At 35.7% G+C, this 25642-nt stretch overlaps 1 protein-coding gene across 1 annotated transcript; it reads right to left on the bottom strand.

Annotated features, from left to right (window-relative positions):
- Positions 1-25642, bottom strand: LOC141299622 (myotonin-protein kinase-like). The gene is made up of 12 exons (XM_073829995.1): positions 25405-25642; positions 16322-16413; positions 16167-16250; positions 15821-15916; positions 10613-10761; positions 10403-10496; positions 10118-10315; positions 4703-4948; positions 4549-4628; positions 2486-2573; positions 2049-2200; positions 1-175 (listed from the first exon to the last, which is right to left on the bottom strand). Exons 1-12 carry the CDS (start codon positions 25607-25609, stop codon positions 67-69), a joined length of 1593 nt encoding a protein of 530 aa, XP_073686096.1. The 5' UTR covers positions 25610-25642; the 3' UTR covers positions 1-66.

The following is a 25642-nucleotide window of genomic DNA, read 5'->3' as shown; positions in this document are numbered from 1 at the left end:
CTATTACACACACGTCTGTGGTGATCTGTCAGCGTGACATCTGTAATGCTAATTCCAGATCACAGATCATTCCTGACCTTGGTCTCTGCCGGCGTTCAGTCTGAGGATCTCCTCTCTGAGTTTGCTCATCTCCTGCTCCAGTTCTCTATTTCTGTGTTCGGCTTCCTGCAGACGCCTGGAGAACATCAACAACACTGTATTTACTAGCAGAACATTAACACTACTGCACAGGAACACACTGTTCACTCTGACAAATGTCATTCAGAAATACAAAAAACTACAGTAAAAACCTGTTATAAGGCTGTTATAAATGTATCATTTTTGGTAGTAAAAACTATAAAGTATCAAATCATTTACACACACACACACACACACACACACACACACACACACACACACACACACACACACACACACACACACACACACACACTACCAGTCAAAAGTTTTTGAATAGTGATATTTTTAATGTTTTTCAAAAATCTTCTGCTCACTAAGCCTGCATTTAATCGATTCAAAATACAGCAAAAATTTTTAAATAGTTTTTAGTATTTAAAATAACTGTTTTCTATTTGAATATATTTTAAAATGTAATTTATCTATGTGATCAAACCTGAATTTTCAGCATCATTACTCCAGTCTTCAGAGTCATTTAAATCATTTAGATCACCATTTATTTATTTTATATAAAAAACTAAAAAAATTCTACTCAGCTGTTTTCAACATAATAATAATAATACAAATAATAATAATAATAATTTTGGCAGCAAATTAGAATATTAGAATGATTCTGAAGGATCATGTGACACTGAAGACTGGAGTAATGATGCTGAAAATCTGCTTTGAAATCACAGGAATAAATTACATTTTAACAGATATTTAAATAGTATACAGTTATTTTAAATAATAAAAATATTATATCTTACTTTTCATATATATATATATATATATACACACACACACACACACACACACCACTACTCAAAAGTTTTTGAACAGTATATTTTTTAAATATTTTTTAACTAAGTCTCTTCAGCTCACCAAACCTGCAATATTTTTTCTATTTAAAATAACTGTTTTCTATTTGAATATATTTTAACATTTAATTTATTTCTGTGATCAAATCTAAGTTTTCAGCATCATTACTCCAGTCTTCAGTGTCATTTAAATCATTTAGATCTACATTTATTTATTTATTTTATTTTCAAAAAAATCAGAACAAACTCTATTCAGCTCTTTTCAACATAATAATAAATGTTTTTGAGCAGCAAATCAGCATATTAGAAAGATTTCGGAAGGATCATGTGATATACATATGAGTGTGTGTTTGTGTGTATACACTACCAGTCAAAAGTTTTTGAACTGTAAGATTTTTAAAGTTTTTTAAGTCTCTTGTGCTCACCAAGCCTGCATTTATTTGATCCAAAATACAGCGAAAAATATTAATTAAAAAAAATTAATATTTAAAATAACTGGTTATTTATTGCAATATATTTTAACATGTAACTTATTTCTGTGATCAAAGCTGAATTTTCAGTATCATTACACCTTCAGTCTTTAGTGTCACATGATCCTTCAGAAATCATTCCAATATGCTGATTTGCTGCTTAAAAAATCCATTACTTTTATTATTTTAAAAACAGCTAAGTAGAATCTTTTCAGTTTTTTATATAAAATAAATAAATAAAAGCTGATCTAAATTATTTTCCTTTATAAAAAAAGGGGGCTGACACTAAAGACTGGAGTAATGATGCTGAAAACTTAGATTTGAGAAATAGTATACTATTACTATTATTAAACTACTATTTCTACTATTTTACTACTATTAGTAAAAATATTTCAAAATTGTATTTTTTTTTTTTTTTTTTACTTTGGATCAAATAAATGCAGGCTGGGTTAGCAGAAGAGACTTCTTTTAAAAAAAAACATTCAAAATCTTACTGTTCAAAAACTTTTGACTGGTAGTGTATATATATATATATATATATAAGAGAGAGAGAGAGAATACTGAAACGTATTTTCTAATAGTTGAGTGTATGTTGGTGTACCTCTGCAGCTCGGTAGCGTCGCTCTGCTCCATCTCTGCGCTGCTGCTGATTGGCTGAGGTTTGTTGTGCTCAGCAGGAAGTTCAGGAAGTGCCATCAGCTCAGTGGTGATGGATTCTCTGAGCCGCCAAACCTGATTCTGCTGCCCAGACTGCTGATAGATGGAGATTACTAATGAAATCTGGTTTATTTATTTACCAAATTCTGTTTTTCTGGATTCTGTAATCATGGTATAACTATATTTTGTAATTTAATAGCAAGCAATTTAACACCATAGTATTGAAAGTTTACATTTTAAGAGCCCTATGAAATGCATTTTTTTTTCTGGATTCTGTGTTGTATGATGCAATACAAATTTACAGTTAAATCATTGTTTATAACTGAATTGCATGACTTATCAATCGCAATGCCCTGTATGAGATTGAGGTGTTGATGGTACCAGTTTCCCCTGCAGGTGGAGCTGATCTCTGTTCTGCTGGTTGATCTCCATCATGATGTTCCTGCTGCGGTCCAGCGCTCCCGTCTCTCTGTACGGCACAGTAGCGTCAGAACACATTACAACTCTAAACTAGATTAAAACGTTTGTCAAGACAAACTTTAAGTTGGCCTGAGAAAGCTGGACCTGAAAGCTTCAAAAAGTTTAGCAGTTTTAAAAAGTTTTAAGTTTGATGGTTTTCAGTCTGGAATAGTTTAAAGTTTAAAGTAGTTTAAAAAGATTAAAATGTGAATAATTTGAAGGCAATACAGTCTGTGAGAGACAGATAGATAGCATGTTGTTAACATGTTACTAACATGACTAACAAGTAAGCATGTTGTTATAATGATAAGCAAGTTACTAGCATGTTGCTAGAATGATTAGCAAGTCGCTAGCATGTTTCTAGCATGATTAGCAAGTTACTAGCATGTTGCTGGTCTGCTTCTAGCATGATTAACATGTTACTAGCAAGTTGTTAGCATGATTAGCAAGTTACTAGCATTTTGCTAACATGATAAGCATGTTGCTAGTATGTTTATAGCATGGTTAACATGTTACTAGCATGTTGTTAGCATGATTAGCAAGTTACTAGCATGTTGCTAACATGGTTAGCATGTCGGTAGAATTTCTATGATTAGAAAGTTGTTAGCATGTTTTTAAAATGATTAATAAGTTACTAGCATGATTATAACATGTTGCTAGTATGTTTCTAGCATGATTAGCATGTTAGTAGCATATTGTTAGCTAAGTTACTTACATGTTGCTAACATGATTAGCATGTTGTAATTATGTTTTAACATGATTAACAAGTTACTAGCATGTTGCTAACATGTTTCTATCATGATTAGGATATTACTAGCATGAATAGCAAGTTACTAGCATGATTCTAGCATGATTAGCATGTTACTAGCATGATTGGCATGTTAGTAGCATGTTGTTAGCATGTTTCTAGCATGATTAGCATGTTAGTAGCATATAGTTAGCTAAGTTACTTACATGTTGCTAACATGATTAACATGTTGTTAGTATGTTTTCACATGATTAACAAGTTACTAGCATGTTGCTAACATGTTTCTATCATGATTAGGATGTTACTAGCATGATTAGCAAGTTACTAGCATGATATTAGCATGCTCAGCATGTTACTATCATGTATTTAGCATGTTTCTAGCATGGTTTGCTTGGTACTAGCATGATTAACATGTTGTTAGCATGTTGTTAGCATGATAAGTATGTTTCTAGCATGATTGGCATGTTAGTAGCATGTTGTTGGCATGTTTCTAGCATGATTAGCATGTTAGTAGCATATAGTTAGCTAAGTTACTTACATGTTGCTAACATGATTAACATGTTGTTAGTATGTTTTAACATGATTAACAAGTTACTAGCATGATTAGCATGGTGTTAGCATGTTGTTAGCATGATAAGCATGTTTCTAGCATGATTGGCATGTTAGTAGCATGTTGTTGGCATGTTTCTAGCATGATTAGCATGTTCGTAGCATATAGTTAGCTAAGTTACTTACATGTTGCTAACATGATTAACATGTTGTTAGTATGTTTTAACATGATTAACAAGTTACTCGCATGATTAGCATGGTGTTAGCATGTTTCTAGCATGATTAGCACATTAGTAGCATGTTGTTAGCATGTTTCTAGCATTATTAGCACATTAGTAGCAAGGTGTTAGCATGTTTCTAGCATGATTAGCACGTTAGTAGCATGTTGTTAGCATGATTAGCACATTAGTAGCATGTTGTTAGCATGTTTCTAGCATGATTAGCACATTAGTAGCATGTTGTTAGCATGTTTCTAGCATGATTAGTAAGTTAGTTTGAATGGGTTTGAAATATAGCACACAGAAGGGAAGCTCAAAGGATTGTGGGCTGAGTTTGTTGTTTGTAGAGTTAAATCTCCAAGAGGAGTCACAGTCAGAAATTTTAGTCTCAGAGGGATAATAATAACTCTTAGTTTAAATAGCATTTCAGTAAGTTGTGTTTCTCAAGCTGCTGATGAGGGGTCAGTAACCTGGTGGCTGTGTAAGAGTAGCCCACAAACGCCAGATGAAGGCCAACCGGAGCTCGCTCCATCACCTCACTCAGGGTCTCCTGAACACAAGAGCAGAAGGAGTCAGATCAGGCTGATAGTCAGCATCTCCACTAAGGGTCTGAGGGCTGTGTACCGTGTGGCTCAGACTGTCGTCTAGAACGTCAAAGTTGGAGGTGTCAGTGGCGTCGGAGACGTCGGGGCGGTACGGAGGAGGCAGGAGATGAAGGGAGCTCCAGTCCAAACCCCTGAAGAACGGGTGTTTTCTGAAATCCCCGGAGCCCCTCGAACCCAACCTCTCGCTCCTGTCGCAGATCAGAGCGCTGACGAGTGAACGCGCCTCCTCAGACACCTCCGACTCCGGAGGAAATTCAAAATAATCCTGTTCAGACAGAAACACACACTCAACGCTTGCACCATCTATATTCATGCGTTATTTTTCACAATGCAGAATCCAGTCATCATGCAAAGTGTCATGAATTTGTCCCATATCATCTCATTACATGAACTTCAGCATTTCACCAAATTTGAAAAAATATTAAATTGTTACATTTTTGAGATTTCAACTGATTTCTCTCTTTTTTTTTTTTTTGCTTTTAATATAATGCCCTAAATAAAATCTCACATCAACCTCAAATTTATTTCTATCAACTTCAAATTTGGAACATAACTCATTAAGACATAAGGCTTTCATTTTATAGCAGATTTGATTTAAAAATACTATATATTTTATATTAAATAAAAATAATTGTATAGTGATTTTTCTTTAAAGTAAATTTAAACTTCTATAACTTTTTTATAACAATTTTTTAAAAAACGTTTAAATAGTTACATTTTTGTGATTCCAACTTTTTTTTTCATTTGTGGTGTAACACTCTAAATAAAATCTCTTTTTATATGTCAACTTCAAATTTGGAACTCAACTTATTTAGACATAAGGCTTTAATTTTACAGCAGTTTTGGATTCAAGAATACGACTCCTTCCTATTTCTACTATTTATTTTATATTAAAAAAAAAAGGTATAGTGCATTTTCTTTAAAGTAAATTTAAACTTTCTATAACACATTTTATAAATTATTAAATTGTTACATTTTTGAGATTTCTATTGATGTTAAGTGTCAAGTTTAGTGGTCAAAATGTATTATGACTTTTAGAATTAAATTAGAATCAAATTCTCAAGATTCCATTTTTGGTGGCTATTTTTTGATAGAAGTAATATTGACAGAGAAATTTAGACATATGTGACAGAAAAATTCAATGAAATTTTGATGGCACCCAGTGGCTGTTTGTGGTATAATGCCTTAAATCAAATCTCACAGGAACTTTTTTATATCAACTTCAAATTTGGAACATAACTTATTTAGACATAAGGCTTTAATTTTATAGCAGTTTGGGAAAATACATTTTTTACTACTATTTATTTTGTATTAAATAAAAAATAAAAATAATCTTGAACGGGCAAACACAGAAAAAAAGTGAAATTTGGGAAAAAAGTAAAACAAATTTCCCTACATTGGACCGACATTTTAAATCTCAGTTATATTGACTTCACTGCAAAAAATGCTTAGATTTTTTTGTCTTGTTTCCAGCCAAAATGTCTACAATATCAAGGATTTTATAGACAAGTAAAAATTCTTTTCTTGTTTTCACAAAAAAAAAACCATGTCAAAATTGTGTGCGTTTTTGCTTGAAACAAGCAAAATAATTTGCCAATGAGGTAAGAAAAATAATCTTATTTTCTGTTTGAAATAAGATTTTTGTTACTTACTGCATTAGCAGATTATTTTGCAGGTTCTAAGCAAAAACTTAATTTTGACTTGCTTTTTCTGAAAACAAGAAAATCATTTTTACTTCTTGGTTTAAAAATCTAAGTAAGAAAAGCATTTTTTTTTGTGGTGATTTGAAGGTACAGTATACATTTTATAGCTTATATTGTCATGCTGTGCTCTACTGTGCAAACTATAGGAACACCTCTATTGTCCTATTCATCAAAAACACACATGATTTAGGTTTAGGTGAGCATTATCTCCTGCTGTTTGGAATAATAGCATCTGTGCAACTTCCTCTTCACTGCTTCCCCAACCGGACTCCAGCTGTGACTGACATGTAAATGTGGACGCTCACCTTTAACTTTCTGACGTCATTTTTCTGTTTATAGTTTCGCTTTTTTCACTGAGGAGGAAGCTCTAAAATGTACTGCATGTTCTTCCTCTGTGAAATCAACTCACATTTATTTCTGTAGCACTTTATACAATACAGCTTCACAGTAACAAACTGGAAAGTAACAGTGTTGATGTAGCAAAATGTATCAATTAAGAAATTAAAGCTGTAAGTTTCATTGTATAAAGCAGCTCTGCAGAAGTCACATTATCCATAACTATGAGACTGATATTTAACATTATATTCATTTAACATTAAGGAAAGAAATGCTTTCCATATGCTTGTTGGATATTGAGAATGAATGTAAACATAACTTGCTTTTGTTTATATTCACTTTGACACATTGTTTACAACACTCAAATGTAAAAAGTAAGACTTGTGATGTTTTTTAAAGAAGTCTTATACGCTCATCAAGATTGCATTTATTTAATAAAAAAATACAGAAATTTTTTTTATTACAATATAAAATAATTTTTTCTTAATCTTTCTTTTTTTCTGTGATGCAAAGCTGAATTTTCACATGATCCTTCAGAAATCATTCTAATATGCTGATTTATTATTAGAATTATCAATGTTGGAAACAGCTGTGCTGCTTAATATGTTTTGTAACCTGTGATTCTTTTTTACCAGCATGTTTCTGACATGATTAGCATGTTACTAATGTGTAGCTAGCATGATTAGAATGTCGCTAGCATGATGTTAGCATTACTAGCATGATTAGCAAGTTACTAACATGTTTAACATGTTGTTAAAGGGGTCATCCGATGCCCATTTTCCACAAGTTAATATGATGCTTTAGGGTCCAAATGAAAAGTTTGTATTATACTTTGATTAAAAATTCTCTATGGTAGTGTAAAAAAAAACCCACCCATTTTACCTGGTAAAAAATGCCTCTGTTCTCAGCAAGCGATATCAGTACCTGGCCCTTTACTGTACAACCCCATCCATTTAAAATTTGATTTGGATGGATTTATACTGGAGCTGTCTGAATGGTTAGTGAACTTAATGTCACTTTGATTTATCTTTGTATGTACTGGCAGGGTAGAGTACTGAGAGAGACGAACGCGTTGTGTTTACTGTGTTTACTGTAGTAAAGACAGGAACGTGATGTGTTTACTGAGGTATAGCTGATTGAACAAGAGCAAAAAAGTGATGGGTTAACATAACTTACCCCGTCCTTATATTGAAATACATAAATGTGAGTGTTATAGTCTTTACTCGTGTGCAGTTGCGGGCTGTAAACACTTTTGCAGGTATTGCATTAAGGTTACATCTTAATCATAAACAGACACCGTTTTAAACCATCTAGCGTTACAAAGCTTAGCTTTATACTGACCCTCGTTTGTAAAGCAGTCTGGTGAGAAATGATTCACGTAAACATGAACCCATTTAGATAGATCAGCGGTCACATTCCCTCAGTGCCGTCAGTCTACTTCACTCTGGGCGGGTCTATGCTAAAACACTGCTGTCTATCAACTATCGCAGGAGCGGCCTCTGACGGTGTGACATCACAACGACAGGCATCTGAGAACGGCTCGATATGAGAAGAGGCAAATTATTTTACTTAATTAAAAGAAAACTACTGGGCGGATCTTTGTCATTCTAGGGTGGTTGTGTACACACACTCCCAACACACATTTCAGGTCAAACAGCTTGTAAAAGTGCATGTGGCACCGGATGTCCACTTTAACATGTTTCTAGCCTGATTAACATGTTGTTAGCGTGTTTCTAGCATGATTAGCAAGTTATTAGCATGTTACTAGCATAATTAGCATGTTGTTAGCATGTTTATAGCATGACTAACATGTTTTAACCTACTTAGCATGTTGTTAGCATGCATCTAGCATGATTAGCACGTTATTAGCATGTTACTAGCATGATTAGCCTGTTACTAATATGTTGCTAGCATGATTAGAACGTCACTAGCATTATGTTAGCATTAGTAGCCTGTTGTTAACATGATTTACAAGTTACTAGCGTGTTTCTAGCATGTTGTTAGAATGTTTCTAGCATGATTAGCCTGTTACTAACATGTTACTAGCATGATTAGAACGTCACTAGCATTATGTTAGCATTAGTAGCCTGTTGTTAGCATGATTTACAAGTTACTAGTGTGTTTCTAACATGTTGTTAGAATGTTTCTAGCATGAATAGCCTGTTACTGACATGTTGCTAGCATGATTAGAACGTCACTAGCATGATGTTAGCATTAGTAGCCTGTTGTTAGCATGATTAGCAAGTTACTAGTGTGTTTCTAACATGTTGTAAGAATGTTTCTAGCATGATTAGCCTGTTACTAACATGTTGCTAGCATGATTAGAACGTCACTAGCATTATGTTAGCATTAGTAGCATGTTGTTAGCATGATTAGCAAGTTACTACCCAGATAGCACACGTACGTCTGTAAGATGTCTGATAAAGATCTCTTGATCTGGAAAGCATCTGCTGTGTACAAACGTCTGGCAGATGTCTGTGAGATGTCAGTTTTTCATACATTCTAATTCGTAAACATCTTAAAGACATCTAATAGAAGTCTATTTGACATCTGATAGAAAACGTCCAATAGACGCATTGCAGATGAGCGAACAATCTAAAAAATACACCTTCCAGATGTAAATGCAGACGTCAAATAGACATCTCTGTGATGTACGTGTGCTATCTGGGTAGCATGTTTCTAGCATGATTAACAAGTTATTAGCATGTTATTAGCATGATTAACTTGTTACTAGCATGTTGCTAGCATGATTAGAATGTCACTAGAATGATGTTAGCATTAGTAGCCTGTTGTTAACAAAATTAGCAAGTTATTAGCATGTTTATAGCATGATAAGCATGTTTTAACATGTTTTTAACCTACTTTAGCACGATTTTAACCTACTGGCATGTTACTAGCATGGTTAACATGTCGCTAGCATGTTTTTAGCATGCTTAGCCTGTTACTATCATGTTTCTAGCATGATTAACATGTTGTTAACATGTTTTTTTTGCCTGATTAGCATGTCACTAACATGATTCTAGTTGCTACCCTGATAGCACATGTACATCTCGGAGACGTCTATTTGACGTCTACATTCACATCTGAAAGACATCTGAAGGACGTAGTATGCTCCTCTGCAATACATCTATTAGATGTTTCCCATCAGATGTCAAATAGAGATCTATTTGATGTCTTTAAGATGTTCTTGAATCAGATTGTGGGTAAAACTGACATCTTACAGACATCTGCCAGACGTTTGTACACAGCAGATGCTTTCCAGATCAAGAGATCTTTAACAGACATCTTGCAGATGTACGTGTGCTATCTGGGTAGGCTTGGACAAATTTTGTTCATCAATCAGCTCTACATCCCAGAGCTTTAACCACCAGCGTCCTCAAGCAGTGCTCCTTTACCTTGAAGTGTATGATTTTAGCATAGGTCTCAGAGATGGACTCAGCGTAGAAGGGTGTGGTTCCCAGCAGCATCTCATACGCACAGACGCCCAGAGCCCACCAATCACAGTCAGAGCCGTATCCGCCGCTGCCCTCCACCGCCCGCAGGATCTCTGGAGACAGATAGTCTGGAGTCCCGACGGCCAGCGACGAGTGGATCTGATAATATACACACACACATATGCACATATGAGCACAGGCCAACCGCACATGACTGATATATGTCTCACAGCACACAAACATCACCAGTCCATCATCCTCCAGACGCAGACACGAGCCAAAATCACCCAATCGCACGTGACCGTCCGCCGTCAGCAGGATGTTGTCAGGCTTAATGTCTCTACAGGAAGAGAGCAGACAAACTGAACATTCAATCATCCTATACAACTTCCTATACGTCCTATCCTCTTTTCTGAATCAAACCTTTGGTGACGTGATGAGTGTTAGTACAGATACCTGTGTATATAACCCAGTCTGTGGACTGAATCGATGGCCATCACCATCTCAGCCAGGTAGAACTGAGCCATGTCCTCCGGGATACGATCACCAAACTTACTCAGCAACGTCAGCAGATCTCCACCGACATAGTAATCCATCACCAAATACTGCAGAGCAGAAGAGGACAGACATTTATGACTGGAGACACTTAAAAAAAAAAAAACTGAAGATCAATGATTCATGAGCACTGGAACTGAATCATATGTCAAGGAATCATAAATGTTAAAACAAAACGCTCTTATGACTTTATTAATATATATTTTTTATGTTCTCATAAAGTTGAGAGAAAACGTTCTGAGATTAATCATGAATGTTGAACTTGATGTACAATCTAACTTTTTTGTAACCTTTAAAAACATCCCAATCATTTGAGACATTTCACGTGCCTAATATACGAACAATAAAAATCCAAGTATATCTGAGAAAACAAAGACAGTAGAATGCTGTAAGAAACATATGTTGGGGTGGACGCAATTATCTTTATAGTTATCTTTACATTGAAGTTACCGTTGTTGGTGTGAACAAGCCCTTTTACTACAGTTAGCAGTAAACCGGTTACCTCACCTGAATATGTACGTAGATTTGTGTTGAATGTCTTCCATGTGGAAAGCTCTCTTCGGAATGGAAATGTGGACGTTTTATTTATAAACATCATACTTTTTTGCTTGTTATAACTTCTCATAAAACTAGTGCTATGACATGCTAAGCCAGTAGTAGTACTGACAGGGTTGTGTAAACATGACTGAAGGAGCGAATCATCGCTCGCGAATCATTTGATTCCAATTAGTTCTTCGGAAGGGGTTCACAAATTATTTGAATCAAATTGGCACTTAGGATCGGGTTCACGAATCATTTGATTTAGATCGGGAGTTCGGAACGGGTTCGCAAATCATTTGATTCAAATCAGGAGTTCGGAATGGGTTCACGAATCATTTGATTCGAATCGGAGCTTCGAAGCGGGTTTGCAAATCATTTAATTCAGATCGGGTAGTTTGTAGCATGTTCGTGAATCATTTGATTCAGACTGGGAGTTTGGAACAGGTTTGCGAATCATTTGATTCAAATCGGAGCTTCGGAGCGGGTTTGCCAATCATTTGATTCAGATCGGGAGTTCAGAACAGGTTTGCGAATCATTTGATTCAGACTGGGAGTTTGGAACAGGTTTGCGAATCATTTGATTCAAATCGGAGCTTCGGAGCGGGTTTGCCAATCATTTGATTCAGATCGGGAGTTCAGAACAGGTTTGCGAATCATTTGATTCAAATTGGAGCTTCGGAGTGGGTTTGCGGATCATTTGATTCAAATCAGAGTTTCCGAGCGGGTTCGTGAATAACTTGATTCAGATCGGGAATTCGGAACAGGTTCGCAAATCATTAGATTTTGATTGAGAGTTTGTAGCGTGTTTGTGAATCATTTGATTCAGATCAGGAGTTCGGAACAGGTTTGTGAGTCATTTGATTCAAATCGGGAGTTCAGAAAGGGTTCGCAAATCATTTGATTCAAATCAGAAGTTTGGAACGGGTTCGCGAATCATTTGATTCAGATCGGAGCTTCAGTGCGGGTTTGCGAATCATTTGAATCAAATCAGGAGTTCGGAAAGGGTTCACAAATCATTTTATTCAAATCGTGAGTATGGAACGGGTTTGTGAATCATTTGATTTAAATCAGGATTTCAAAATGGGTTTGCAAATCATTTTATTCAAATCGGGAGTTCAGTATGAGTTCGCAAATCATTTGATTCAAATCAGGAGTTCATCTAAATCATTAGATTTATATTGAGAGTTTGTAGCATGTTTGTGAATCATTTGATTCAGATCGGGAGTTCGGAACAGGTTCATGAATCATTTGATTCAGATCGGGGGTTCAGTATGGGTTTGCGAATCATTTGATTCAAATCAGGAGTTCGGAACAGGTTCAAATAATTTGATTCAGATCGGGAGTTCGGAAAGGGTTGTAACAAGTAGAATTAGGTACTGCTCCTTTAAGGTAGAACACGCTCTCTTACTTCCTCATTGAAGAGAGAATGATAGAAGGAGCGCGAGTGGTGAACATGTCATGTATGCATGTAAAGCCTGTTTATATTTCTGTTGTTCTTAGTTTGTTTATTTCTGGTCAGTAATGCAGTTGTTAGTCGAGTGGTTTTGCAAACTACACCATGTGTGCGTAGGATTGACTACGCTGATAATGGAATATCAGACACCTGAGTCTCTGCTTACTTTTGGCTACAGCTACTCGGACAAGCTATCCGGCCTCCCTGATAAAAGCGTTACAGGGTTCATGAATCATTTGATTCAGACTGGGAGTTCAGCACAGGATTGCAAATCATTTGATTCAAATCAGGAGTTCAAAACAGGTTTGCGAATCATTTGATTCAAATAGGGAGTTCAGGATGGGTACGCAAATCATTTGATTCAAATCGGGAGTTCTGAATGGGTTTGTGAATCATTTGATTCAGATCGAGAGTTCAAAACAGGTTCGCAAATTATTTGATTCAATCATTTGATTGATCTAGAGTTCGGAACGTTTTTTGCTGATCATTTGATTTAAATCGTGGGTACGGAACAGGTTCGCAAATCATTTGATTCAGATCGTGAGTTCAGAACGGGTTCGCAAATCATTTGAATCAAATTGGGAGTTCTGAACTGGTTTGTGAATCATTTGAATAAAATCTGGAGTTCGGAATAAAATCGAGAGTTCGGAACGGGTTCGCGAATCATTTGATTCAAATCAGGAGTTCGGAACGGGTTCGCAAATCATTTGATTCAAATCAGGAGTTCGGAGCATGTTCGCGAATCATTTGATTCAAATCAGGAGTTCGGAACGGGTTCGCGAATCATTTGATTCAAAACGCGGGTACGGAACAGGTTCGCAAATCATTTGATTCAGAACGGGTTTGCAAATCATTTGAATCAAATCGGGAGTTCGGAGCATGTTCGCAAATCATTTGATTCAAATCAGGAGTTCGGAACGGGTTTCGCGAATCATTGGAATCAAATCAGGAGTTCGGAGCATGTTCGTGAATCATTTGATTCAAATCAGGAGTTCGGAACGGGTTTGCGAATCATTTGATTCAAATCAGGAGTTCGGAGCATGTTCGTGAATCATTTGATTCAAATCAGGAGTTCGGAACGGGCTTGCGAATCATTTGATTCAAATCAGGATTTTGGAGCATGTTCGCGAATCATTTGATTCAAATCAGGAGTTCGGAACGGGTTTGCGAATCATTTGATTCAAATCAGGAGTTCGGAGCATGTTCGTGAATCATTTGATTCAAATCAGGAGTTCGGAACGGGTTTGCGAATCATTTGATTCAAATCAGGATTTTGGAGCATGTTCGCGAATCATTTGATTCAAATCAGGAGTTCGGAACGGGTTTGCGAATCATTTGATTCAAATCGGGAGTTCAGGATGGGTTTGTGAATCATTTGATTCAGATCGAGAGTTCAAAACGGATTCGCAAATTATTTGATTCAATCATTTGATTGATCTAGAGTTCGGAACGGTTTTCGCTGATCATTTGATTCAAATCAGGAGTTCGGAACGGGTTCGCAAATCATTTAATTCAAATCAAGAGTTCGGAACGGGTTCGCAAATCATTTGATTCAGATCGTGAGTTCAGAACGGGTTCGCAAATCATTTGATTCAAATCAGGAGTTCGGAACGGGTTCGCAAATCATTTGATTCAAATCAGGAGTTCGGAACGGGTTCGCAAATCATTTGATTCAGATCGTGAGTTCAGAACGGGTTCGCAAATCATTTGATTCAGATCGTGAGTTCAGAACGGGTTCGCAAATCATTTGATTCAAATCAGGAGTTCGGAACGGGTTCGCAAATCATTTGATTCAGATCGTGAGTTCAGAACGGGTTCGCAAATCATTTGAATCAAATCGGGGGTTCTGAACTGGTTTGTGAATCATTTGAATCAAATCTGGAGTTCGGAATAAAATCGAGAGTTCGGAACGGGTTCGCGAATCATTTGATTCAAATCAGCAGTTCGGAACGGGTTCGCAAATCATTTGATTCAAATCAAGAGTTCGGAGCACGTTCGCGAATCATTTGATTCAAATCAGGAGTTCGGAACAGGTCCGCGAATCATTGGAATCAAATCAGGAGTTCGGAGCATGTTCGTGAATCATTTGATTCAAATCAGGATTTTGGAGCATGTTCGCGAATCATTTGATTAAAATCAGGAGTTCGGAAGGGGTTTGCGAATCATTTGATTCAAATCGGGAGTTCAGGATGGGTTTGTGAATCATTTGATTCAGATCGAGAGTTCAAAACGGGTTCGCGAATTATTTGATTCAATCATTTGATTGATCTAGAGTTCGGAACGGTTTTCGCTGATCATTTGATTTAAATCGCGGGTACGGGACAGGTTTGCAAATCATTTGATTCAGATTGTGAGTTCAGAACGGGTTCGCAAATCATTTGAATCAACTCGGGGGTTCTGAACTGGTTTGTGAATCATTTGAATCAAATCTGGAGTTCGGAATAAAATCGAGAGTTCGGAACGGGTTCGTGAATCATTTGATTCAAATCAGGAGTTCGGAATGGGTTCGCAAATCATTTGACTCAAATCAAGAGTTCGGAGCATGTTCGCGAATCATTTGATTCAAATCAGGAGTTCGGAACGGGTCCGCGAATCATTGGAATCAAATCAGGAGTTCGGAGCATGTTCGTGAATCATTTGATTCAAATCAGGAGTTCGGAACGGGTTCGTGAATCATTTGATTCAAATCAGGATTTTGGAGCATGTTCGTGAATCATTTGATTCAAATCAGGAGTTCGGAACGGGTTCGCGAATCATTTGAATCAAATCAGGAGTTCGGAGCATGTTCGCGAATCATTTGATTCAAATCAGGAGTTCGGAACGGGTTTGCAAATCATTTGATTGAAATCAGGAGTTCGGAACGGGTTCGCAAATCATTTGATTCAAATCAGGAGTTCAAAACGGGTTCGCAAATCATTTGATTCAAATCAGGAGTTCGGGTATGAAATATTAGCTGTACATTATAGGTAGAGTATTGATGTGATGTCATGTGGTTTTATGGGCATGAGTGATCATATTGCGTTCATAACATTGTGATTCACATCAAAGTGGTGTTTTAACACAGGTCCAGCTGTGTCTCAGGAATCAGTGAGGTGGCTGTGTGAAGTGGTACATACGAGGTAATTGTCGTCCTGGAAAGCGTAATGTAGTTGAGTGATCCAGCGCCGGTCTCCTTTCAGCAGAACCTCCCGCTCCTCCTGATAACAAGCCGTCTGAACGCACACAGCACTCCATTAACACTCCAGTACAGTTCAACACAGCTAACAGGGAACCTTCTCAGAAGTTTGTCTAATGTAGCAAGGTTGTCTAAAAGTTATGAACAAACGTTCTTCCAGTAACATTAACAGAACATTCAGAGAACATTCAAAAATAACTTAACAGGAACGTTACCAAAACATTCTTAGAACATATTTTGCTAAGCTATGCGCTTTTAGAAAAGATGAACACTAGTCTGTTGTTTACCTCTCCACGCTTCAGTATGTTCCACTTGTTCATGATCTTCATCGCGTAAACCTGGTGTGTGTTCCGCATTCGGGCCAGAGCCACCTGTGCATTTACACCTCAGTCAATATCCAGAATCATTCACTTCATAACAGAACCAGCACAAACCCTCTCACCTCGCTGAAGGTTCCTCGGCCGATCACCTTTAAGATGTCAAAGTCATCCCTGCTGATCCGAGTCTTCTTCACCTGTCTGACCAGAGGCTCTGCTGTGATTGGTGGAGGAGAGAGAACGTCACACAACACCACTATAACCATAACTATAACACTAAACATAAATATAAAACATTAATAATCGCTCTAACTTTAGAAGAATAGTGGACCACACCACAACTATAATTGATATATTTTATGTTTGTATTATTGTAATAACAAGAATAACAATGTGCCGTAAACGGTGAAACTGCGCTACAAACTTCAGAATTAAGATAATACATTACAACTAGACAAAAAAGTGTGTCAAGACAACGTTAGGTTGGTAGCTAGTTTAAAAGCTTGAAGTTTGAAAATTTAAATAGACAAGATAGATGTTGATAACATATTTGAAGCATGATTAGCAAGTTGCTGGCATGTTTTTAGCATAATTAACATGTTTCTAGCTTCATGTTTCGACAAGTTTCATGATTAGCATTTAGTTAACATGTTACTAGCACGTTGTTAGCATGATTAACATGTTGCTAGGATGTTTCTAATATGATTAGCTTGTTCCTAGCATGTTTGTACCATGATTAGCATGTCACTAGCATTCTGTTAACATGATTAGCAAGTTTCTAAGATGTTGCTAGCATGTAGTTAACATGTTGCTAGCATGTTGTTTGCATGGTTAACATGTCTATTGTTAGCCTATTATTCACATGATTAGCAAGTTACTAGCATGATCCTAGCATGATTAAGTTACTAGCATGTCGTTAGCATGATAAGCAAAGTTACTCGCATGTTTGTAACATGATTAACAAGTTGCTAGCATTCTAACGTGATTAGCAAGTTACTAATATGTTGTTAGCATGATTAGCAAATTACTAGCATGTTTGTAGCATGGTTAACAAGTTAGTAGCATGTTTTTAGCATGAGTAGCAAGTTGCTAGAATGATTAACATGTTACTAGCATGTTGTTTGCATAATTAGCAAGTTATTAGCATGTTTGTTGCATGATTAGCAAGTTACTAGCATGATTTGGCATGATTAGCAAGTTACTAACATGTTAGCAGGTTGTTAGCATGTTTGTAGCATGAATAGTAAGTCACTAGCATGTTTGTAGCATAATTAGCAAGTTACTAACATGCTTGTAGCATAATTAACCAGTTACTAGCATGTTTTTTAACAAGTTATTAGCATGTTTGTTGCATGATTAGCAAGTTATTAACATGTCTGTAGCATAATTAGCAAGTTACTAACATGCTTGTAGCATAATTAACCAGTTACTAGCATGTTTTTTAGCAAGTTATTAGCATGTTTGTAGCGTGATTAGTAAGTCACTAGCATGTTTGTAGCATAATTAGCAAGTTACTAACATGCTTGTAGCATAATTAACCAGTTACTAGCATGTTTTTAGCAAGTTATTAGCATGTTTGTAGCATGATTAGTAAGTCACAAACATGTTTGTAGCATAATTAGCAAGTTACTAACATGCTTGTAGCATAATTAACCAGTTACTAGCATGTTTTTAGCAAGTTATTAGCATGTTTGTTGCATGATTAGCAAGTTACTAACATGTTTGTAGCATGATTAACCAGTTACTAGCATGTTTTTAGCAAGTTATTAGCATGTTTGTTGCATGATTAGCAAGTTACTAACATGTTTGTAGCATGATTAGTAAGTCACTAACATGTTTGTAGCATAATTAGCAAGTTACTAACATGCTTGTAGCATAATTAACCAGTTACTAGCATGTTTTTTAGCAAGTTATTAGCATGTTTGTTGCATAATTAGCAAGTTACTAACATGCTTGTAGCATAATTAACCAGTTACTAGCATGTTTTTAGCAAGTTATTAGCATGTTTGTTGCATAATTAGCAAGTTATTAACATGCTTGTAGCATAATTAACCAGTTACTAGCATGTTTTTAGCAAGTTATTAGCATGTTTGTTGCATGATTAGCAAGTTACTAACATGTTTGTAGCATAATTAGTAAGTTACTAACATGCTTGTAGCATAATTAACCAGTTACTAGCATGTTTTTTAGCAAGTTATTAGCATGTTTGTTGCATGATTAGTAAGTCACTAACATGTTTGTAGCATAATTAGCAAGTTACTAACATGCTTGTAGCATAATTAACCAGTTACTAGCATGTTTTTTAGCAAGTTATTAGCATGTTTGTTGCATAATTAGCAAGTTACTAACATGCTTGTAGCATAATTAACCAGTTACTAGCATGTTTTTAGCAAGTTATTAGCATGTTTGTAGCATGATTAGTAAGTCACTAGCATGTTTGTAGCATAATTAACCAGTTACTAGCATGCTTGTAGCATAATTAACCAGTTACTAGCATGTTTTGGCATGATTATCACGTTACTACCATGTTAGCAAGTTATTAGCATGTTTGTTGCATAATTAGCAAGTTATTAACATGCTTGTAGCATAATTAACCAGTTACTAGCATGTTTTTAGCAAGTTATTAGCATGTTTGTTGCATGATTAGCAAGTTACTAACATGTTTGTAGCATAATTAGTAAGTTACTAACATGCTTGTAGCATAATTAACCAGTTACTAGCATGTTTTTAGCAAGTTATTAGCATGTTTGTTGCACGATTAGTAAGTCACTAACATGTTTGTAGCATAATTAGCAAGTTACTAACATGCTTGTAGCATAATTAACCAGTTACTAGCATGTTTTTTAGCAAGTTATTAGCATGTTTGTTGCATAATTAGCAAGTTACTAACATGCTTGTAGCATAATTAACCAGTTACTAGCATGTTTTTAGCAAGTTATTAGCATGTTTGTAGCATGATTAGTAAGTCACTAGCATGTTTGTAGCATAATTAACCAGTTACTAGCATGCTTGTAGCATAATTAACCAGTTACTAGCATGTTTTGGCATGATTATCACGTTACTACCATGTTAGCAATTTATTAGCATGTTTGTAGCATAATTAGCAAGTTACTAACATGCTTGTAGCATAATTAACCAGTTACTAGCATGTTTTGGCATGATTAGCACGTTACTACCATGTTAGCAATTTATTAGCATGTTTGTAGAATAATTAGCAAGTTACTAACATGTTTGTAGCATGATTAACAAGTTACTAGCAAGATTAGAATGTTGTTACCATTATTATTATGATTTAATGATTGAATTAATTAATATCAAGCAGCAAAACAAGCTTATTGGTCCAGATAAACATAGCTGTTTGCAGCTGAGACGGGAAGCCACACCCATACAATGTGCAAGTGAACACGCCCACTTTTACGGGAAACAATATGGATATTATTATTACGATTATTTTGACTGAACTTTTAGTGTTTGTCATTTGAAGACACTAACAGTAGATGCTCTCTCTGTCTGCTAGAATGGTCGTCACATGAACCCGCCTCGTGCACACGCCCGCCGTCTGTCCCGGAGAGCACCGGTCCGTTCCCCTTTAAGAACGCGCGGCGCAGAAATAGAACAGAGGAATCTAAGAATAGCGCGTTCATGTTTGAGACTTTTTTAAGGCAAGTTTTCCAGCCTTGGATTGGAGCCGCTCTCGTGGGTGCAGGAATGCGAGCGAGACCAAGGCAACAGCGTAAACTGTTTTACTGCACAGAACTTTCCACATTTCCAGCACAAAGGCATGTGACAGCAGCAGCAGCAGGAGGAACTGGAACTGAACTGGACAGATTCAGTCTGTGGATAGAGGTGTGCATGTACCAGTGCTTCACTGCAGGACTGTAAACACTGCTTCTAAACACCAGCGACCCACTTATTATCAGCCACACAGGCAACAGCTTCATCTCTGTTCTCAGAGCTTCTGCACACAAACCATCTGAATCCTCTTAAGCAAATACATATTTTCAGCTTTAGCCCTTTTGTGTCAAAACATGGCTATGAATAACTACATAAAAACTATATATGTGACCCTGGACCACAAAACCAGTCATAAGGTTAAATTTTACTAAACTGAGATGTATACATCATATGAAAGCTCAATAAATAAGCTTTCTATTGATGTATGGTTTGTTATGATAGGACAATATTCGGCCGAGATACATCTATTTGAAGATCTGGAATCTGAGGATGCAAAAAAATCAAAATACTGAGAAAATCATCTTTAAAGTTCTCCAAATTAAGTTCTTAACAATGCATATTACTAATCAAAAATTACATTTTGATATATTTATAGTAGGAATTTTACAAAAAATCTTCATGGAACATGATCTTTACTTAATTTCCTAATGATTTTTGGCATAAAAGAAAAATCAATAATTTTGACCCATACTATGTATTTTTGGCTATTGCTACAAATATACCCCAGCGACTTAAGACTGGTTTTGTGCTCCAGGGTCACATATAACTACACAAAAAATGTCTCATTCAAACACAGTTGACTGAATTATTTTCTCAGCATGCACTGAATAAATACTATGTTACAGGATTATTGTTGATTATTGCTGTTTTCTGACTTAAAGTTTCATTGTTTTGTCATTATTGCTAGTCATTTGTTGAAGTACAGCAAAAAACTGTAAAATTTTTAAATATTTTTACTATTTAAAAAAATTGTTTTCTCTTTGAATACATTTTAAAATTTAATTTATTCTTGTGATTTCAAAGATGAATTTTTACCATTATTATTCCAGTCACATGATCCTTCATAAATCATTCTAATATTTTGATTTGCTGCTTAAAAAAACATTAATTATTATTACGTTGAAAACAGCTGAGTATAATTTTTTCAGGTTTCTTTGATGAATAGAAAGTTCAGAAGAACAGCATTTATCTGAAATAGAAATCTTTTGTAACATTATAAATGTCTTTATTATCACTTTTGATCAATTTAGAGCATCCTTGCTAAAGAAAAGTATTAATTTTATAATTTCTTTCTCAAAAAATAAATAAATAAATAAATAAAGAGACTGACTCCAAGCTTTTGAAAGTTATAGTATAAAATGTTACAAAAGCTTTTTATTAAATAAAAAAAAGCTTCTTTGGATCTTTCTATTCATCAAAGAATCCTGAAAAAATGTACTCAACTTTTTTCAAAACTGATAAAAATAATAATAAAAAATGTTTTTAGAACAGCAGATCAGAATATTAGAATGATTTCTGAAGGATCATGTGACACTGAAGCCTGGAGTAATGATGCTGAAAATGCATCTTCAATCACAGGAATAAATTACATTTTAATATATATTCAAAAAGAAAGCAATTATTTTAAATAGTAAAAATATGTCACAGTTTTACTGATTTTGCTGTATTTGAGATCAAATAAATGCATGTTTGGTAAGCAGAAGAGACTTAAAAGACTAAAAAAACATCAAAAATCTTACTGTTTAAAAAACCCAGCTAACAGAGAACATTCTCAGAACGTTCTGACAAGGTTCTCTGAAAGTTATGAATAAACGTTCTTGCAGTAATGTTCATTCAAAGTTTTCTGGTCTTTACTAGTTTTCAAAATGTTAGCACAAAACAATATTTATACGTTATTCATGGATTTTTGTTTCTGAAACATTTGAGTTGGATGTTCATCAAACGGTTTTTAAATGTTACTAATTGTTTCGGAATGTTCAGAGAACATTCAAAAGTAATGTTTGCAAAATGATAAAATGCAATGTTTTGCCACTAAATAAATTTTTTTTTAAATATTGCGACTTTTTATCTAACAATTCTGACTCTTTTTCTTGGAATTGTGAGGAATTGGAAGTCGCAATTGCGAGTTATAAAGTCAGAACTGTACGATAAAAAGTCGCAATATATTTTTTTACATTTTTTATTCAATGGCGAAAACAGGCTTCCATAGTTCTTTGAATGTTTGCATAACAAAAGGTTTTTTTTAAACAAGGCGCATTCAGAAATAACGTTTTTATACATTGTTCTGAAAACATTTTTATTAGATGAGAAGAACTTTTTCACTTAGTAAACAAAAAAAAAAATCATATTGTGTAAATACAGTATCTCCCTTAAAGGGACAGTTCACCAAAAATCATTTTCTCTCTCTCATGTTTTTCCAAACCCGTATGATTTTCTTTCTTCTGTCGAACACAAAAGAAGACATTTTGAAACATTTGTCTGGTTCCCAACTTTCTTCAATCATCAGCTGAAGGTAATTCATACAAGTACATAACATAAAGGAGAATAAATGATGATTTTTAGATGAAGTGTCCCTTTAACTTGCTAGAATTAGATACATAATACACAAGAGTGACCCGCACGATTTGCATTATCTGTGGCGTCTGATCTGTGTGTTTGAATTTGTTTTCATTTTCATAGATGTGATTAGAGCACAGTATTTCAATAATCCTCCGTCGAACAAATATCTCTCTCAAAAGTTCTTGCCCGCTCTGTCAGGATGTGTGTGTGACCAATAAACTTCACACCTGTTGCTCTATGAGCTTTCACATGTGACGTCACATCCTGTGTCAGTGTTTTACGGCTGACACGGAAAGTTCGGTATGGATCTGCTCACTCCCTTCCTGCTGTCCCTTCCTGTTTCCCTCGCATGAATCAACAGAGAATCGTCTGCCAGCAGCATAAATGGAAATCTGCGTCCAGCAGCTCGTGTGTCCCTCTGTACGACTGTCTTTCTCTCGTGGCCATGTAGGGTGTGACCAGAAGAGGGTCAACAACACACACTCACACCGCTGCTGTCTGTGTGTGTGTGTGTGTGTGTGTGTGTGTGTGTGTGTGTGTGTGTGTGTGTGTGTGTGTGTGTGTGTGTGTGTGTGTGTGTGTGTGTGTGTGTGTGTGTGTGTGTGTGTGTGTGTGTGTGTGTGTGTGAATGTTCTGTTGTGCGGCAACAACTGAATTCTAAAAGTGTTGTTTTAATGCCACTGTGACACACGTGTGAGATCCTTAAAGGGACAGAGGACCTAAAAATATCAGTTCTGTCATTTCATTCCAAACACATGCTGCTCTTTTCCATACAATGATGGAAAACAGGAACAAATGCTTCACAAATGACGAGTCATCATCACTGGAGTATGTAGAGCAGCAGTCGACATGATTTACGTTCTGGTTTAAAGGTCTTTTGAAGTCATACAGTAGTTTTGTATGAGTGCTTTTGCATATTCAAACATCCCAGCTAACATTAAACGACTGCTCTACTTCAAAATAAACATTTCCTGATCATTTACTCCCCCCCTTGTCATCCAAGATGTTCAGGTATTTCTTTCTTCAGTCACAAAGAAATGACGTTTTTGGATGAAAACACAAATATAGTTATGCTCAACAGATTGAAGGTTAAAAATGGCTCTAAACGATCCCAGCCGAGGAATAAGGGTCTTTTCTAGTGAAACGACTGGTTATTTTCTTAAAAAAGTGACAATTTATATATATATTTTAACCTCAAATGCTCATCTTGTCTAGCTCTGTGATGTGAATGCGTACTCCAGTTCAGTACAGTTAGGGTATCTCCAAAAACTTCCATCTCATTTTCTCCTCCAACTTCAAAATAGTCTTCCATCGCTGCAGAAGAACAGACCCAGTGTTTACAAAGTGAACATGCAAAGAAAATCCAACACCCTTTACGAAAAAAAAAGGTAAAACGGCAATGTAGGACAATTTTGAAGTTGGAGAAGAAAATGGGAGTTTTTCCACATACCCTAACTGTCTTGAACAGGAGTACTCATGCACATAGCAAAGCTAGACAAGACCAGCATTTGTGGTTAACAAGTCTAAAAATAAATTTATTTAGGACAATGACAGATCGTTTCACTAAATAAGACCCTTCTTCCTTGGCTGGGATCGTTTAGAGTCCTTTGAAGCTGCATTTAAACTGCATTTTGGAAGTTCAAACTCAGGGCACCATAGAAGTCCACTATATGAAGAACATTCCTGAAATGTAGTTCTCAAAAAACTTGCGACTGAAGAAAGAAAGACATGAACTAATTTTATTATTTTAGAAAATTTCTATTCTGGAAGTGGAGTATTCCTTTAAGTTACAGAAGCAATATTTCTTAATGCTCAAAACGTCCAGTTATATATATATTGTTAAAGTTTTTTTTAAAAATGTTTTAAAAAATTTTTTGTTTGTTCGTTTACTCAAATGTTAATTGATTTTTCTTTTATGCCAAAAATCATTAATATAGTAAAGATTATGTTCCATGAAGACATTTTCTAAAATTCCTGCAATAAATATATCAAAACTAATTTTTGATTAGTAAAATGCATTGCTAAAAACTTTATTAAATAACTTTAAAGGTGATTTTCTTAATATTTGGATTTTGCACCTTCAGATTCCAGATTTTTGTACATTTCCTACCACAAATATATCAACTTTTAATTTTTGATTTTGATGCATTGCTAAGACCTTCATTTGGACAACTTTAAAGGTGATTTTCTCAATATTTTAGATTTTTTTTGCCCCCTCATATTGCAGATGTTTGTAAATTTCCTACCATAATTATATCAACTCTTAATTGCATTGCTAAAAACTTTATTTGAACAACTTTAAAGGTGATTTTCTCAATATTTGGATTTATTTGCACCCTCAGATTCCAGATTTTTGTACATTTCCTACCACAAATATATCAACTCCTAATTTTTGATTAGTAATATGCATTACTGAGACCTTTATTTGAACAGCTTTAAAGGGAATTTCTCAATATTTACATTTTTTTGCACTCTCAGATTCCAGATTTTCAAATAGTTGTATCTCAGCCAAATATTGTCCTTTCCTACCAAACTTATTTATTCAGCTTCCAGATTTCAAAAAATGACCCTTATGACTGGTTTTGTGGTTCAGGGTCACATTTATAGACTACTAATGAAATGTTCTTTTTGTAACATTCTCATAATGTTTGGAAAATGATCAAATGGAATGTTCCCTTACCATTTGCATAACCAAGAAAAGACATTTAGAAAACAATGAGAATAGGCCTACTATCATTTCATAGAATGAAAGTGTAAATAAATGATGACATTGTTATAGGGTGAACTGTCTCTTTAAAAGCCAGTGAATGTGTGTCATGATCACATGACCTCCATGACCTTGTGCCCCCTGACTGTCTGAACACACACTCACACACACTTATGAGGATGAAGGGTATGAAGATGAAGTACTGACCCCACAGCAGGAAGCGCTGCACGTGTTTCTCTCTGATCAGAGCGGGCGAGCTGAACTCCTGATAAACTCCCACCAGCAGGTCCAGCAGCGTCTGCAGGCTGACGGGGCCTTTGGCGTGACCCGCCGCGCTCTGGTCCGGCTCGTTCAGAAGAGCGGCTCCTGTGGGCCCGGGGCCCGTGGACGTGGTGGAGATCATCCGGCTCATCCGCAGCCCTTCTCCATGATTCCCGAAACCCAG

The sequence above is a fragment of the Garra rufa genome, chromosome 23, assembly GCF_049309525.1.
Source record: "Garra rufa chromosome 23, GarRuf1.0, whole genome shotgun sequence".
Classification (NCBI taxonomy): domain Eukaryota; kingdom Metazoa; phylum Chordata; class Actinopteri; order Cypriniformes; family Cyprinidae; genus Garra; species Garra rufa.
This window is presented reverse-complemented; position numbering and strand designations above follow the sequence as displayed.

Coding starts and splice junctions, on each gene's coding strand:
- LOC141299622 (XM_073829995.1), bottom strand. CDS start 25,609: ATGAGCCGGATGATCTCCACCACGTCCACGGGCCCCGGGCCCACAGGA. Junction 10,497..10,612: donor AGACTGGGTTATATACACAG/GTATCTGTACTA, acceptor CTCTTCCTGTAG/AGACATTAAGCCTGACAACA. Junction 2,574..4,548: donor TACTCTTACACAGCCACCAG/GTTACTGACCCC, acceptor TGTGCCGTACAG/AGAGACGGGAGCGCTGGACC.